The sequence below is a fragment of the Trichomycterus rosablanca genome, chromosome 16 (assembly GCF_030014385.1).
Source record: "Trichomycterus rosablanca isolate fTriRos1 chromosome 16, fTriRos1.hap1, whole genome shotgun sequence".
NCBI lineage: Eukaryota > Metazoa > Chordata > Actinopteri > Siluriformes > Trichomycteridae > Trichomycterus > Trichomycterus rosablanca.
Genome location: NC_086003.1, coordinates 21,733,659 through 21,751,109, shown reverse-complemented (window position 1 = coordinate 21,751,109; position 17,451 = coordinate 21,733,659). Strand labels below are relative to the sequence as shown.

Sequence of the window (17,451 nt, the reverse complement as noted above, 5' to 3'; positions counted from 1 at the left end):
TGGGTAGCACTGTGCAGAGTTTGCCTTCCGGGAGCTCCAGTTTCCTCCCACAGTCCAAAAACATGCAGTCAGGTTAATTGGAGACACTGAATTACACACTGTGTGTGTGTGTGTGTGTGCGTCTGCCCTGCGATGGACTGGCGTCCCGTCCAGGGTGTCACTGTGTGCCTTGCACACATTGCAAAGCTGGGATAGGCTCCAGCACCCCCCTGCGACCCTAACTGGATAAGCGGATAAGAAAATGAATGAATGAATGAATGATTTAATGAATGATTTCCACTTTTCTGGATGCTCAAAGAAGCTTTAAGGGGAAAAAGATTTTCATGTGGTGATAATGTGAAAGCAGTGGTGCATTAGTGGCTATGCACTCAACCATTAAAAAGTTGGTACGATGCTGGGAAAAATGCATTAGACGGTGACTATGTAGAAAAGTGAAGTAATTTGTTTTTAAAATATTTTGAAGAGCCCTCATATGATGATATTAATAAAGTACAAATGTTCTGGAGTGATGCTTCCAAAGTGTAGTATTTATAGACTTATAGAAGTGCTTTCTGTATGTGCTTTACTCTAGGACATACATATGCTAAAGCCCTGTTGGAACAATATTATAGGTAGAACATTGGTATTTTCATAGTATTTGTCAAGCTGCCTTCAAATGATAGCCACAACACTGGCTTCTGCAATTACTGACTGTAGTCCATCTGTTTCTCTGCATGCTTTGTTAGCCCCCTTTCATGCTGTTCCTCAATAGTCAGGACTCTCCCAGGACCACCACAGAGAAGGTATTATTTAGGTGATGGATCATTCTCAGCACTGCAGTGACACTGACATGGTGGTGGTGTGTTAGTGTGTGTTGTGCTGGTATGAGTGGATAAGACACAGCAGCGCTGATGGAGTTTTTAAACACCTCACTCTCACTGTTGGACTGAGAATAGCCCACTAACTAAAAATACAGCCAGCCAACAGCGCCCCGTGGGCAGCGTCCTGTGACCACTGATGAAGGTCTAGAAGATGACCAATTCAAACAGCAGCAATAGATGACCGATCGTCTCTGACTTTACATCTACAAGGTGGACCAACTAGGTTGGAGTGTCTTATAGAGTGGACAGTGAGTGGACATGGTATTTAAAAACTCCAGCAGCATTGCTGTGTCTTATCCACTCATACCAGCACAACACACACGAACACACCACCACCATGTCAGTGTCACTGCAGTGCTGAGAATGATCCACCACCTAAATAATACCTGCTCTGTAGTGGTCCTGTGGGGGGTCCTGACCATTGAAGAACAGGGTAAAAGCAGGTTTAAAAAGTATGCAGAGAAACAGATGGACTACAGTCAGTAATTGTAGAACTACAAAGTGCTTCTATATGGTAAGTGGAGCTGACAAAATGGACAGTGAGTGTAGAAACAAAGAGGTGGTTTTAATGTTATGCCTGATTGGTGTATTATGCAAAGCTAATGAGTGTAATGAGTACTTATTCCTCATTTGATATTATACATATCAAAGTACACAGTCTTATGAATGTCCTTGGTACAGGGAATTAATGTAAATGTGGTATTTTTATAACAATTCTAGGCATACTTTCTCCAGGTACCCTGAACTAAAATGAATAGCACCTGGTCTAGTCTAACACGCAGGCCTCTATCAGAACATCCGTACCCAGCATGATACAGTCCAAATTCTTCCACATTTCAGATCTACATGCCCTCTTCCAATCAGACTATAATCTGATCTCCACATACAGAGACAATCAGTGAGAATTCATCGCTCACAGTGTTCTGGGAAGAATCCGACCACACGTCTCTTGATTCAGCCTTTAATGAGCAGCTCATGTGAACGAGGCACTTTGATTCTATTTTAGTTCAAGGTCTGATGGCCACTGCATCACATCAGTGACATCTGGTGTTTAAATTGTAGTTAGCACCTTTATGTGGGTCCAGGCAAATCCCAGCCTAATGAATAACCTGTAGTGTTGTAAAAAAAGTATTTGCTCCTTACTTCATTTCATCTATTTTGCTAATGTCACATTGAAATTTAATGTAAGATAAAAACAACATGAGTACACACAAAATCCAGCTTTTGACATTTCTAAGATGAAATTTATTAAAAACCTGTATCATCATCTTGTGTTCCCCAGATCACTGTCCTGTTGCATAACCCAGATGTGCTTGAGCTTTAGGTCACCAACTAATAGCTGGACATTCTCAGTCAGGATTTTTGGAGAGAGAGTTCCATAAATTCATGGTTCCATCAACTATGACATGCCAAGTCATGAACTACCAGCACCATGTTTGACTGTTGGTATGATGAACAGCGCTTTTATGCTCAGTTTTAAACATTCTCAAATGGTAATCTGTGTATTCTACGCATGCTCTATATTAAATATGGTCATTTTCAACATCGTGTGAAAAGTAATATCGAATACATAGATATTTGCAATATACCACCCAGCCCTAGTTAGCAAGTAAATTTTAAATGACCAGTGGAGCTGAGGTCATGGATATTACAAATGAGTAGTAATTATTACATGACACATTATCTGTTTGGTTCATGACCCACAGTATCGTTCCATGTGTTGAGGTATTTTATCTGTGCTCAGCTACATTTCCACTGAGCCTTTTGTATTGTATTTTTTCAATAAAGACAGGATACTGTATAAGCAAGTGAGGGTTAAGAGCCTTGTTAAAAAAAAAGGCACCTACCTTGGTCTAAAACTTGGTGGTGACTCTACTCAGAAATGACTGGCCTGCTTGGCAACAATGCATTTGGGAAATGACAAAATACTCCTTAAAAATTATAAACTGTTGTTCTTTGACTATGATCAATAACACAAAAGCTACTTTGAGTGTGACTGACTAAAAATAAGCACACCAGTTTGGGAGTGGCCTGGGTAAAGCCCTGCCTTAAAGCTATAGAGGTCCTAAGGTGAGATCCAAAATCAGCAGCTTATATCTAATCACACTGCAAACCGGTATCACAATGGAGACATTGCCAAGTTCTTCACGGGCAAGTAAAATCATATATAAAACTGTACTTATAATGTACTTACACCTTTATTTATAATTAAATAAACTGGTTTCCAAATTGTGCAATCTCAAAAATGATATGATGATATATAATGAAAAGACATTTACATTTTGCTTGATGCTTGTCTTCCCTGAGTTCTGGGTGGAGAATCAAGCCGAGCGAGACTAGTGGCTCAGAAGTTGCGTGCACAAGGCAGGGTTTTATTAGACCTTGAAGGTAGCTTGGGGCTGGTCCTTTTTTGGCTTTGTAGGCGAGCATCAGTGTTTTAAACTGAATGTGTGCAGCTACAGGAAGCCAGTAAAGAGAACGCAGCAGTGGGGTGATGACTGTTAGACCCATCCTAGCATGTCATAAGAGTTTTATTTTGATTATGCAACAGTATGTGCATCATTCTTTTACAGTAAACCTGCACTTAGTTTTCATAAAAGGTTGATGAGTAAGAGTCTTAATGTTTTTCATACTGCACTGATAAATAAAACGCTAAAGTTCAGAGATGTAAATACTACTTAGAGGTTTTTTCACGTATTGCTTTGTCGCTTCATTATATCCTGATGGCCGTTCAGAAAAAGATGAGAGGAAATAATGTAGAGTGGGCACAGAACTGACTCATTGTTGCTTGGTTGAAGCAAAGAGGAAGAAAAGCATGACTGACCATAAAACACTGAAGAAGTGTTCAAGGGTCTTACATAACTAAACACAAGGACAGTTATATGTAATAAAGTTGCTGTGTTACATCTTATAACTGTCTGAGTGAGTGTACTGGAATCTTGGCACAGATTGACACAGTAAAGTTAACATGCACTAGTCCAAGTTGTTGGCCACACGTTAACAAGTTGCATAAAGGCAATTCAGCTCCTGTGAATCTGAAATTATCAGCAACACGAAGTGTCACTTGTGTGCCGGTTGTAATAACAACCCTTTCAAAAAAAGTGCAGGATCTAAGCTTTTAACTAATACTGTATGTACACTAGGTGGCCCAAAGTTTGTGAACACTTGATCATAAGTTGTTGGACATTCAAGTCCAGAACCATGGGCATTAAAATGCAGTGCACCCCCTTGCAACAGCCACTATTTATATTTATATTTATATTTATACAAATTAATTTATAACTTTTATTTAATGTTTTTTTTCTGGATTTTTTGTTGATATTCTGTCTCTCTCTGTTAAAATAAACCTTCCATAAAAATTATAGACTGTTCAAGTCTTTGTAAGGGGGTAAACTTACAAAATCAGCAGGGGATCAAATACTTATTTCCCCCACTGTATATACAGTGTATCACAAAAGTGAGTACACCCCTCACATTTCTGCAGATATTTAAGTATATCTTTTCATGGGACAACACTGACAAAATGACACTTTGACACAATGAAAAGTAGTCTGTGTGCAGCTTATATAACAGTGTAAATTTATTCTTCCCTCAAAATAACTCAATATACAGCCATTAAGGTCTAAACCACCGGCAACAAAAGTGAGTACACCCCTTAGTGAAAGTTCCTGAAGTGTCAATATTTTGTGTGGCCACCATTATTTCCCAGAACTGCTTTAACTCTCCTGGGCATGGAGTTTACCAGAGCTTCACAGGTTGCCACTGGAATGCTTTTCCACTCCTCCATGACGACATCACGGAGCTGGCGGATATTCGAGACTTTGCACTCCTCCACCTTCCGCTTGAGGATGCCCCAAAGATGTTCTATTGGGTTTAGGTCTGGAGACATGCTTGGCCAGTCCATCACCTTTACCCTCAGCCTCTTCAATAAAGCAGTGGTCGTCTTAGAGGTGTGTTTGGGGTCATTATCATGCTGGAACACTGCCCTGCGACCCAGTTTCCGGAGGGAGGGGATCATGCTCTGCTTCAGTATTTCACAGTACATATTGGAGTTCATGTGTCCCTCAATGAAATGTAACTCCCCAACACCTGCTGCACTCATGCAGCCCCAGACCATGGCATTCCCACCACCATGCTTGACTGTAGGCATGACACACTTATCTTTGTACTCCTCACCTGATTGCCGCCACACATGCTTGAGACCATCTGAACCAAACAAATTAATCTTGGTCTCATCAGACCATAGGACATGGTTCCAGTAATCCATGTCCTTTGTTGACATGTCTTCAGCAAACTGTTTGCGGGCTTTCTTGTGTAGAGACTTCAGAAGAGGCTTCCTTCTGGGGTGACAGCCATGCAGACCAATTTGATGTAGTGTGCGGCGTATGGTCTGAGCACTGACAGGCTGACCCCCCGCCTTTTCAATCTCTGCAGCAATGCTGACAGCACTCCTGCGCCTATCTTTCAAAGACAGCAGTTGGATGTGACGCTGAGCATGTGCACTCAGCTTCTTTGGACGACCAACGCGAGGTCTGTTCTGAGTGGACCCTGCTCTTTTAAAACGCTGGATGATCTTGGCCACTGTGCTGCAGCTCAGTTTCAGGGTGTTGGCAATCTTCTTGTAGACTTGGCCATCTTCATGTAGCGCAACAATTCGTCTTTTAAGATCCTCAGAGAGTTCTTTGCCATGAGGTGCCATGTTGGAACTTTCAGTGACCAGTATGAGAGAGTGTGAGAGCTGTACTACTAAATTGAACACACCTGCTCCCTATGCACACCTGAGACCTAGTAACACTAACAAATCACATGACATTTTGCAGGGAAAATGACAAGCAGTGCTCAATTTGGACATTTAGGGGTGTAGTCTCTTAGGGGTGTACTCACTTTTGTTGCCGGTGGTTTAGACATTAATGGCTGTATATTGAGTTATTTTGAGGGAAGAATAAATTTACACTGTTATATAAGCTGCACACAGACTACTTTTCATTGTGTCAAAGTGTCATTTTGTCAGTGTTGTCCCATGAAAAGATATACTTAAATATCTGCAGAAATGTGAGGGGTGTACTCACTTTTGTGATACACTGTATATATATATATTTTTTATGCATATTTATTTTCTGCTGCTGACAGATACCAGATTGCATCCGAGGAGAGCACGTCGCTGTACACGTCTCTTCCGACACATTTACAGCCCCCCTCTTCTCGCCCATGTATTCTGCACAGCCATTAGTATTAGTATCTGCTGCAGGCACTGCCAAGTATGCCCGCCAGATGGCACCCAGCTGACCGGTGGCAACACCGAGTTTCGAACCGAGGAGTTCAGAAACTCAGTGCTGGTGTGCTAGCGGAATATCCCGCTGTGCTACCTGAGCGCCCCCTCCATGTATTTATTTATTTTTTATTTTATTAGGATTTAAATGTCAAGTTTTACACTTTGGTTACATTCATGACAGACACTCATTACACAAGATTCATCAATTCACAAGGTTATATCGAACACAGTCATGCACAATTTTGTATCTCTAATTCAACTCACTTGCATGTCTTTGGACTGTGGGAGGAAACCAGAGCTCCCGGAGAAAACCCAGGCCAACACAGGGAGATGCAAACTCCAGACAGAAAGGACCCGGACCACTCCAGCTGGGAATCAAACCCAGGACCTTCTTGCTGTGAGGCGACAGTGCTACCCACCGAGCCAACGTGCCGACCGCCTCCATTTATTAGGAATGCTTTTTACAAGAATTTGGACCGTGTCTATGGTAATGTGTGCACATTAAATCTAAACGCAATTGTGAGATCAGCCACTGATGTTGGACAAGAAGGCCTGATGTTCCAATGCATTCTAAACGTGGTCATTAGGATCGGGGTTAGGGCTTTGTTTGTTTATTAGGATTGTAACGTCATGTCAACGTCATTCATGACAGGACAGGTAGTTACAGGTTATGCATGATTCATCAGTTCAAGTTCAATTTTGTATCTCCAATTCACCTGACCTTCATGTCTTTGAACTGTGGCAGGTATAAATATGGGGTCTTTGTATTAGCTCAATGATTTCTAGCTTCACATTCATATTGGTGAGTATAATTTTTGCATTGTTCTGGTTGAGTTTGTAATAAAAATAGATTACATGCCGCAAACAGCGACATCCTAGACAGCAAAGAGTTAACAGTGTGTGAAAGTGTGTGCAGTAATACCTGCTTGGCCAGGCTGACCGAGTCTGCTGTAAGCCTATCTCGGAGGTGTGGGTCTAACTGTGTAGCCGGGGCAATCTCTACCACTTTTTGGTGTCTCCTCTGGATGGAGCAGTCTCTCTCATACAGGTGAATCACATTGCCGTACTTATCACCTGCATGAAACAACAATTTTACAATCACTTTTCAATCCATTGTAATACTTTTTTTGGAATTTCGACCATTGTATGGTGTAGATTGCACCATCCCGCACTATAAATCAAATTTCCCTCTACACCATCGATCTGAGACAAAAGTAATAGGAGTCGATGACGCGTAATGCACCACTTTTATTTTTGGAAATGTTATTAACAGCACGTTGTGTTTTCGGGTCTCATAACAGTATTCTGGAGGAGAAAATGTAGCTGCAGCTCAAACATAAAACATCCAAGGATGAAACTCTCAATCATTACTGTTGGCCCAAATACTAATAATAAGTATATACTAATAATATACTAATATACTAATAATACTAATAAGTATATAATAAGTATATTTATTTAGTTAATTATTTAGGATTTGAACGTCAGGTTTTACACACTTTGGTCATTCATGACCGGACAGGTAGTTAATTATTACACAAGATTCATCAAGTCTTTTAATGTCAAACACAGTCATGAACAATTTAGTATCTCCAATTCACCTCACTTGCACGTCTTTGGACTGTGGGAGGAAACTGATCACCCACGCAAACACGGGGCGATCATGCCAACTCCACACAGAAGGGACCCAGACTGCTCCACATAGGAATCAAACCCAGGACCCTTTTGCTGTGAGGTGACAGTGCTACCCACTGAGCCACCATGCAGCCTTTTTAATAGGATTTTAACGTCATGTTTTACACAATTTGGTTACATTTATGACAGGACAGGTAGTTACTGGTTACACAAGATTCATAAGTTCAAATATTTTAATGTCAAACAGTCATGGACAATTTTTGTATCTCCAGTTCACCTCACTTGCATGTCTTTGGACTGTGGGAGGAAACCCATGCAAACCCAGGGAGATGTAAACTCCACACAGAAAGGACCCGGACCGCTCCACATAGGAATCAAACCCAGGACCCTTTTGCTGTGAGGTGACAGTGCTACCCACCGAGCCACAATGCCGCACTATAATAGGTATATAAGTATACTAATAAGTCTTGGATATATAATTAGCAACATGCTGTGTTTTTAAGAATGTTGAACATGTTCTTGTGAACTAGTTTACATACACCATCATACACCGGTGAATCACTACCAACAAGCATCTGACAATCCATCTAGCATTATTAATAGGGCTGGCTCGAAACCACTTTTTTATGTCCGATACCGATACCGCAAATTGAGTATCTGCCAATACCAATCAGACACCGTCATTTCTCCTCTCAAACAACTAAGCAGTAATAATACATGTCTCAATGCACCATGGTTAAACTAGATATCTAAATAACAATGCTCAGACTGTGAAACAAATATTCTAAAGGAATAAATACAGAACCTACAACAAGATGTGGATGTCAATCAGACGCGATGGACCAATTAGAATTGACGCAGAGTTGAGATTTTCCGTTAAAGTTCTGTCACATTTTTAGATTATTAAAAACCAAAGCAAACCAAAGGATTTTGAAGAGGACATCTGTGGCTAAACGGGAAACGGTGTAGTTTGTTTCATTTCATAACACTAATGGATTAATCGTTGAGGATGTGAGAGATCTCCAGGTGAGCGATTTATCATTTATAAAGCAATTTTTATTGTGTTTAAACAGATGTGGCAGTAGTAGATGATTTTTTTTAATGCTAAAAGTTTAAGTAGATCAGTGTGTTTTAATTTCTGAATGGCTGTTGCAGATGAGTTGTAGATCAGTGGCACATGTTAACGATGTCATCAAAATGCACCTTGTTACAGCAGTTGCCGAGTGAGCTGGCAATAAACGTCACTCTGTTGGAACATACAGTATCTTTGTGTGTTGTTTGCTTTACACACAAACAAACGCCTTATTTACATTAAGTGTTATTTACATTAGGCAACAGTATCAGATCGGATACATGTTTTTTTTTTTCTTCCGATATCCGATCCAGTGATTTGGGCCAATATCAAACTTATACCTATACAGAGTATTGGATAGGTGCGAGCCCTAATTATTAACATTTATTTAATAATTGAGGTGGGTCCTGAAACTATTTTACAGTACATACAGTACATAATCAACAATAAGGTAGAAGAAATAGAAAAATATTTAAGGTTTACGATGGTCAGGACCACTCCAAATGAAATTGAAAGGCATGACCTAAAGAGAGATGAAGCAAGAAGTCCCAGATAGCAAAAAAAAAAAAAAAAAAATGCATACATCTAATCAGCAGTTTAATGGAACTGCTGCCGAAAAGAAGATCAACAAGTTTCACGAAGACGTGTTGGTTCACAAAAATAAATGCACATGATTAATCAATGTGTTCAGACATGAGAAATATAATTGTCTCTTGTAAAAACTTGAATGAAGACACTCTGGGCCAACGTATATATCAACGTATATATCAGCATGTAAAAAATGCTCTCTATTTGCTAAAAGTAGGTATAATTAAAACACAAAGGACATGCCAGTAAAAGCCATTAAGCGGCGAGATAAAACCAGAGCGGGTTTTTAAGCTCTCTAAGCCTCGTAACGAGAGACTGCCTGTGGATTATCTCCTAAACCAACTCACCCAGGATTTGCACTTCAATGTGCCTCGGCTTCTCAATGAACTTCTCCACAAACAGAGCACCATTGCCAAAGGCTGCCAGAGCTTCAGAGTACGCCCGCTGATAGTTCTCTTCTAGCTCCTACACACACACACACGGTAATCAACACACTTGACAAATAAAAAAAAAGCTACAAACGTGAAAGTAAATCTCATTGCACCATAAAACAGCTTTTTGTGATTGTGAATAAAGGTAAAGGTGCTTAGTTATTATCCCTGTGGCCTATACCCTTAGCACTGGCACTGAACTGTGCGAGCGTTTAAGCATAATGATAAGTTTGTTATTATGAATGTAAGGTTAAACTTTTTTCAAACCTTGGCCATCAGAGCTTCCTGCCCTAAGGCTTTAAAAACAATTTTGGGTAAAGTCATTGCATTCACAGTGCAGCCACAACTGCACCCCGATTACATTTCCATAGAGGATTTTGGAGAAAGCCATAACATTAAAACCACCTCCCTGTTTCTACACTCATTGTCCATTTTATCAGCTCCACTTACCATATAGAGGCACTTTGTAGTTCTACAATTACTGACTGTAGTCCATCTGTTTCTCTGCATGCTTTATTAGCCCCCTTTCATGCTGTTCTTCAATGGTCAGAACTCTCCCAGGACTACTACAGAGCAGGTATCAATTGGGTGGTGGATCATTCTCAGCACTGCAGTGACACTGACATGGTGGTGGTGTGTTAGTGTGTGTTGTGCTGGTATGAGTGGATAAGACACAGCAATGCTAATGGAGTTTTTAAACACATCACTGTCACTGCTGGACTGACAATAGTCCACCAACCAAAAATATATCCAACCAACAGCGCCAAACGGGCAGCGTCCTGTGACCACTGATGAAGGTCTAGAAGATGACCAACTCAAACAGTAGCAAAAGATGAGCGAAAGTCTCTGACTTTACATCTACAAGGTGGACCAACTAGGTAGGAGTGTCTAATAGAGTGGACAGTGAGTGGACACCGTATTTAAAAACTCCAGCAGCGCTGCTGTGTCTGATCCACTCACACCAGCACAACACACACTAACACACCACCACCATGTCAGTGTCACTGCAGTGCTGAGAATGATCCACAATCAAAGAACAGGGTGAAAGCAGGTTAAAAAAGTATGTAGAGAAACAGATAGACTACAGTCAGTAATTGTAGAGCTACAAAGTGCTTCTATATGGTAAGTGAAGCTGATAAAATGGACAGTGAGTGTAGAAACAAGGAGGTGGTTTTAATGTTATGGCTGATCAGTGTATAGTACTGCTTATGCTGGTCCAAATCCTAATTTACACCTCATGGCTGGCATCGAAGCTCTGATGATGAATAAGTGGGGCAAGGGTGAATCATACACATACTAACCTAAACTGAACTTTTTATGGTCTACAGGCATAGAACTGTTAGGTATTCATTGTGCAGTGTATATTTGTGCCAATGTTCTGGGTATGTTCCGACTATCAGCCAATACTGGTGTTGATCAAGTACTGACATGCAACCAGTAACAGAGTTTAATTATTTAAATTGTGAAATGTGTGATGGCAAGCTTCAGGATAGGCATGATTTGTTGCATCATAAATATCACATCATATATTATGAAGGTCATATTTTATAACATGACAGGGGGAAATATCAAATCAGATCCAATAACAAACCAGACGTTTACGCAAGTGTAAAGACTGAATCCACTCGTAATAGGCTCTCCCTATATTGTGGCTTTAAATCTTCATAACTTGGCTTCATACCAAACTCGACTCACCTCATACTCTCGCACCACCCGCATGCCACGACCTCCTCCTCCATACGCCGCCTTGAAGATAATTGGGAAGCCGTAGGTGTTGGAAAACTCCTGGGCCTCTTGCAAGGAGGAGATGGGAGCATTTGTTCCCGGGACCACTGGCACACCTAGACAGTAAAAACACTGAGTCACTAACACGGTGAATGTAGCACAGCTGTTTAACTGCAACGTGGCAAGAAAAATCACCGCTGACGCCAAACATGATTGCCAGCATTAAAATGTCTGTTCCCGATATAATGTGTTTAAATAGGCTACCTGCTATTTCAGATGAAAGTGAAATAGCTCACTGGAGAGATTTCAGCTGTACAGTTGGACAATTTAACTAAAGGAAAAACTCCAGAACAGGATTAAACATATATCACTATGGGCACTCAGGTGGCGCAGCAGTAAAACACACTAGCACACCAGAGATGACTCGTCAGTTCGAAACTCAGCTCTGCCATCCAGCAGGCTGGGCGCCTACACAAACAACAATTGGCTGTTGTTCATACAGGGTGGGAGCCTCATAACTGATGCAATTATGACCTCTGCTGGTTGATTGATGATGCTGCACAGAGATGAGGAATAATATGTTGATCAGGGTGTGGCTCCACATACACAAAGCTGATTCGCATATGAACTCGCTTCGTGCAGGTGAAAAGATGCAGTGTCAGAGAGGGCGTGTCAGTCTCGCTCTCCTCAATCAGGGCGGAGATCAACATCAGTAGAGAGGATCCGACTAGATTGGTAGGACTAGATTTACACCAGCCAGTGTAAGATTTATACAAAGAACAAAGAGTTTCAGCATGTCCAGAAGACCATGCTGCTCCCCTCATATTGATCCACAGCTAGGAGTAGATAGCAGATATAGATATAGATATTTCCATCTGACCACACCCCCTTACCCTATGTTCAGACCAGAAAAGGCCTTTTTTTCTATTGTCGGCCGAATAGTCGATCACTCAACACCCTGTTCACAACGGCAGTTCCCAATTTAGTGTAGTCAATTTGACTGTCGCTGCTGGGGATCTCCGATTTTTTTTGCAGTCGAGGTGGGTATATTGCTGCTCACGCTTCCTCCGACCCACGCACAACCATTTTCCACCCATGCACTCTGCACAGGCACCTTTATCCACCAGTCAGGGTCCTTACACAGCGTTTGAAAACCCCACCCACACATTCCGGTCATCCCTCCCTGCAGGCACTGGCAATTATACCTGCCAGATGGCGCCCAGCCGACCGGTGGCAACGGCAAGTTCTGAACCGAGGAGTTCAGAACCTTGGCGCTGGTGTGCTAGCAGAATATCGCGCTGCGCCTGTCTATTACCTTTTATCCCTGTGTAGTTCATCACTGAGTATTCAACATGACAAGAAAACTGCTTTTGCTATTTGCGATTGCTGCTGTCTATTTGTGGAAGTTCGACACTAACAATGTGTTTCTCTTCCATCTCTAGTAGGACCAATTATCTAGGAACTAAAAGCAGAGTGCACTATTTCACGGCGGCAGAAGGAGTGCGCTTACTGCTCTGCTCAATTCCTATTGATAAGTTTAAAGATAAACCTTAAAGTTCACATGATCCTGCAATCCCAAAAACAGGTAGGCTAATTACTTGTCTACAATAAACTGCTCTGCTGTGTTGGATCTTAAAGGGATGGTACTTTATGCTAATTGATTAAAGATGGTGGAACTGCTTATGTATTAGTGTAAAATTTGACATAATATTCTCCCACTTAATTACAAATCACAACTGTGCGAATTCCATTTTCCACTTAATGAATCTACCTACCAGCCTGGTTGGCAATGGAGCGAGCCTCCACCTTGTCGCCCATCTTGCGAACCACCTCCGGAGGCGGGCCGATAAAGCGCACGCCGGCATCGAAACACGCCTGAGCAAAATCAGCCCTCTCAGAAAGAAAACCATAGCCTGGATGAATGGCATCCACATCATTCTCCTGTTGGACACAGACAAAAAGCGATCAGATATAGGACCATTAAAAAGAAACATCCATCAAGAAATGAGACTATTCCTTTGCAATGAGATCAAGGCTTGTTATGGTGTTGTCGTAACTTGGTAAGTTATGGTGTACACCCTAATAACTACTCACTATTTTTTAATAATACCAAAAATGCAGTTTTATCAGGTACAGTCAAAGCATTTGTCTACTGTTGTTTTGGGGCGGCTGCTTTCAAATACCTCAAAACAACACAATAACTGTGGACATTATAATTCATTAGTGAAAGAGTACAATTTTGTACATCTTAAATGGTCAATGGTTCACTGCTAGCGCATGACATATGACAGCTATTCACCAGGTCAGGGTTCATGCTTGTGCAGAGTAGTAAAATGTTAGTAATTAACAAGTAAGCTGCTTGTGTTGGTTCTTTATATATATATTCCTCTCCACCAATGCCGATCCCCGCTCTGATTTAAGAGAACGAAGCTAACCCACGCCCCCTCCGACATATGGGCAGCAGCCGTATGCATTTTGTCCCCTACACTGTAGTGCAGTGGGGATCAGCACTGTGTATGGAGAGACACACCCTGACAGCACTCTTTTCCCTTCTCACCATCAATCAGCCAGCAGAGGTCATAATTGCATTAGTTATGAGAGAGTCCCTATCCAGCTTTAATATCCCACCCCTATCTGAACAACAGGCCAATCGTTGTTCATGTGGCCACTCAGCCCAGTCGGCAGGCAGAGCTGAGACTCGATACGATGTATTCGAGATCCCAGCTCTGGTGTTCCAGCGTGTGTTTTTACCGCTGCGCCACCTGAGCGGCTTGTGTTGGTTCTTTTAAACGAAAATTGTACAGCAGTTAAATTGCCAATTTTTAAAGAATTGCTTTGAAAAATCCAGTCAGAAGATCAGTTCAAAATAAAACCTATAAAGAGATCCATGACATGATGAACAGATTTTAAACGACAATGACAGTCCTCATTATACAGGCTGTTGGGCAACCAAGACTCATTGATGACAGAAGACATGAAGGCAATGGTGTCTGGTACAGACCAACAAAAGAGCTACAGTGGCTCAAATTGCCAAAAATCATTATAATATTGGTTATAAGGTGTCACAATGCAGGGTGCATCAAACCCTTCTGTGTATAAAGGCTGCATTTGCCACAAGTCAGTTAGTCAACGGGTAACTTCTAGCACAGCAGCAAAAAAAAATGGCCAAAATGAAAGCTGCAAATCCCAGCCAGTAAATCCTTAGAAAAAAATAGGATAGCCAACAAAAGCAGCCTGATACAAGGACTGTTTTGTGTGTATAGTGTCAGGTCAAACATAACATGTATTGAATGTACAGCTAAATTAGTTTGCTGTTAAAACTCTATGAGAGCCCTCAGCAAAAACTGAATTAAATATATAACAAATTTACCTCTAACACAGGGCCCACACTTTCGTGGCTTCTACTACTTCAGTTGACAGGTCATCTCGATATACTTTTTAAAAAGGTTGGCCTCATAACTTTTCAAAAAGCTTTGTAGCTTTTTCAAATGTGCGTCAGTTGCTATATTGATATATAGCTTTACAGGGCAAGCAACTGAAAAATCACACAACCTTATTTTGATGATTTGCTCTGAATGGTGTCAGCCTGGTTTATGTAGTCTGGACAATAGCTGCTGATGCCAGTTCTCAAACAGGTTTCCAAGTGTTCATTAGTAGGTGTGGACCGATATTTAGACTTAATTATTTTCATGTGGAAAAAGACTATTTCACACAAGTAGGTTGATCCAAAAAATCCTGGCAGTCAAATATTTGGCACATATGTTTGGATATTTTACCTCAGCCAGCAAGTTCTAAAATTGTCCAGCAGAGGCCCTTGACTTCATATGAATGTAAGATTGTAGGGTTAAAATTTCTCCATCAGCTTAATTCACATATGAACGATGAATGTCTTTGCAGTGGTCTTGCCCAAATCAAACCATTTTTGGTTTCTTTGCTCTTGGTTGCACACTTATTTTCACAAACAGTGTAGGTTACAAAAGGAAAAATACAAAAATGCAGACTGGCTACTGATGAATGAAAACTTTCTAGCTTTAGGCGGGCTGAGGTGTAGCTATGGTAACAAACTGCAAATTAAAGAAACAGTGGCCACATTTCATGTCAATCAAGTTGACCTGTTTAAATGAGGCGCGATCTACCAGCGTGCACTATGCGATCGACTGATCGATCACGATCAACGTATTGGGCACCCATTCTAACATGGCGTTACTAAGTAAGTGATGTGATTTTGGGACAGTCACACCTGACATGCAAATACATGACACATGATAACCTTAAATAAGGGCTGCTATGCTTATAGTAAACAGCAGTCAACTTGTTAACTGTGTGCTTATGTCATTTTATTTAATATTTATATTAAATGTTATGCTAATGCTTTGCTAGCTGCAAATAGCTTTTAGTCTCTTTAACACTTGTCTACATTGTTTACATTAAATCATCGATATATTCTGAACCATTTCACTACAATAAACCCAAATATCTGCAGTTTAATCCAATTTAAATTGCACTCGATTGTAGAAAGCCAGCAACTATTAATATGGTTGTATGTAGCTTGAGATGTTATTTGTTGTTTCAAACACTCACCAGCCTCTAGTTGTTATTTTTGACAGAAGGACATGGGAGCGTTTCCAGTACAGCTTGACATTTTAAAGAGGTAAAGATTACAAGAGTAGGACAGAAAAAAGTTTACATAACCATTTTATTATTTTACTACAGTACTAAACTGGTTACTATTCTACAAAGAATAGTGTCTAATGTAGTCACATATTATTTTTTTCCACAGTCATGTGTCTTGTGGAGCCAAAATATTTCTTTTTTTTAATCTTTTTTTTTAATGTTGAGAAATGCAGGTGGGTTGTTGTAATTCAATTTTCTTTTCCTATTTTTAATTTCCTATTTTTGATTCTTTGCATTTTAACAGCCCAATTTAAAGTTCTATATTATTATTGCATAATATTACATAAAATATAGCGTTCACATTTTGTAGATTTTCAGTGAACAAATGATGCAAAACAGAAACAATGAACAATTTTGCTCATTAAAATCATCAGCACAGATTACCATCAAATAACAGAAAATGCTACTGCATATGGCAAATTTCTCTCCTCATAATTAAGCCTAAACTTTTAATTAAGCAATTTCTTTATCCAAGAAATTTGCTATTTTATTTTAAGCAACAACAGACCAACATACAATCTGGAAACTGTTATGAAGCACACATTGCACTTTCCCTTGAGTATCAGGAGGAAGATGAATGTTTTGCACTGTCTGACTGGTCTTCCATTTCAGGAGGTCCTGTCCTGTCAGATTCCAGCAGCAAGTCAGATACCAGTGACTTTTCAGCTCTCATTCCTTCACTGAGAGAGAAAGTTTGACCTCCGCCTGAGGCAAAAGGAGTCATGCTTTCTAAAGCTAGAGAGGACAAGTACATCTGTTTGCTTAGCCTTTGTTGATAGAATCGTTTACATCTATCTCAGGCTTGACCTGTCAGAAAAGTGCCCAACAGTAAAAAAACAAAAGCAGTGTGTTCACACTGCACAAAAAATGCAGGCATGACATGAAGGCAATGGTGTCTGGTACAGACCAACAAAAGAGCTACAGTGGCTCAAATTGCCAAAAATCATTATAATATTGGTTATAAGGTGTCACAATGCAGGGTGCATCAAACCCTTCTGTGTATAAAGGCTGCATTTGCCACAAGTCAGTTAGTCAACGGGTAACTTCTAGCACAGCAGCAAAAAAAAATGGCCAAAATGAAAGCTGCAAATCCCAGCCAGTAAATCCTTAGAAAAAAATAGGATAGCCAACAAAAGCAGCCTGATACAAGAACTGTTTTGTGTGTATAGTGTCAGGTCAAACATAACATGTATT

General features: G+C 40.6%; 1 protein-coding gene across 1 annotated transcript in view; it reads right to left on the bottom strand.

Moving 5' to 3' along the window:
- Positions 1-17,451, bottom strand: part of pcxa (pyruvate carboxylase a) — a 221,871-nt gene that overhangs the window by 187,698 nt on the left and 16,722 nt on the right. Inside the window, exons 4-7 of the mRNA XM_063011646.1 lie at positions 13,359-13,524; positions 11,554-11,699; positions 9,775-9,892; positions 7,055-7,206 (exon numbers count right to left, since the gene is read on the bottom strand). Of these exons, the coding sequence (XP_062867716.1) occupies positions 7,055-7,206; positions 9,775-9,892; positions 11,554-11,699; positions 13,359-13,524 (582 nt within the window). The remainder of the gene's footprint in view (positions 1-7,054; positions 7,207-9,774; positions 9,893-11,553; positions 11,700-13,358; positions 13,525-17,451) is intronic.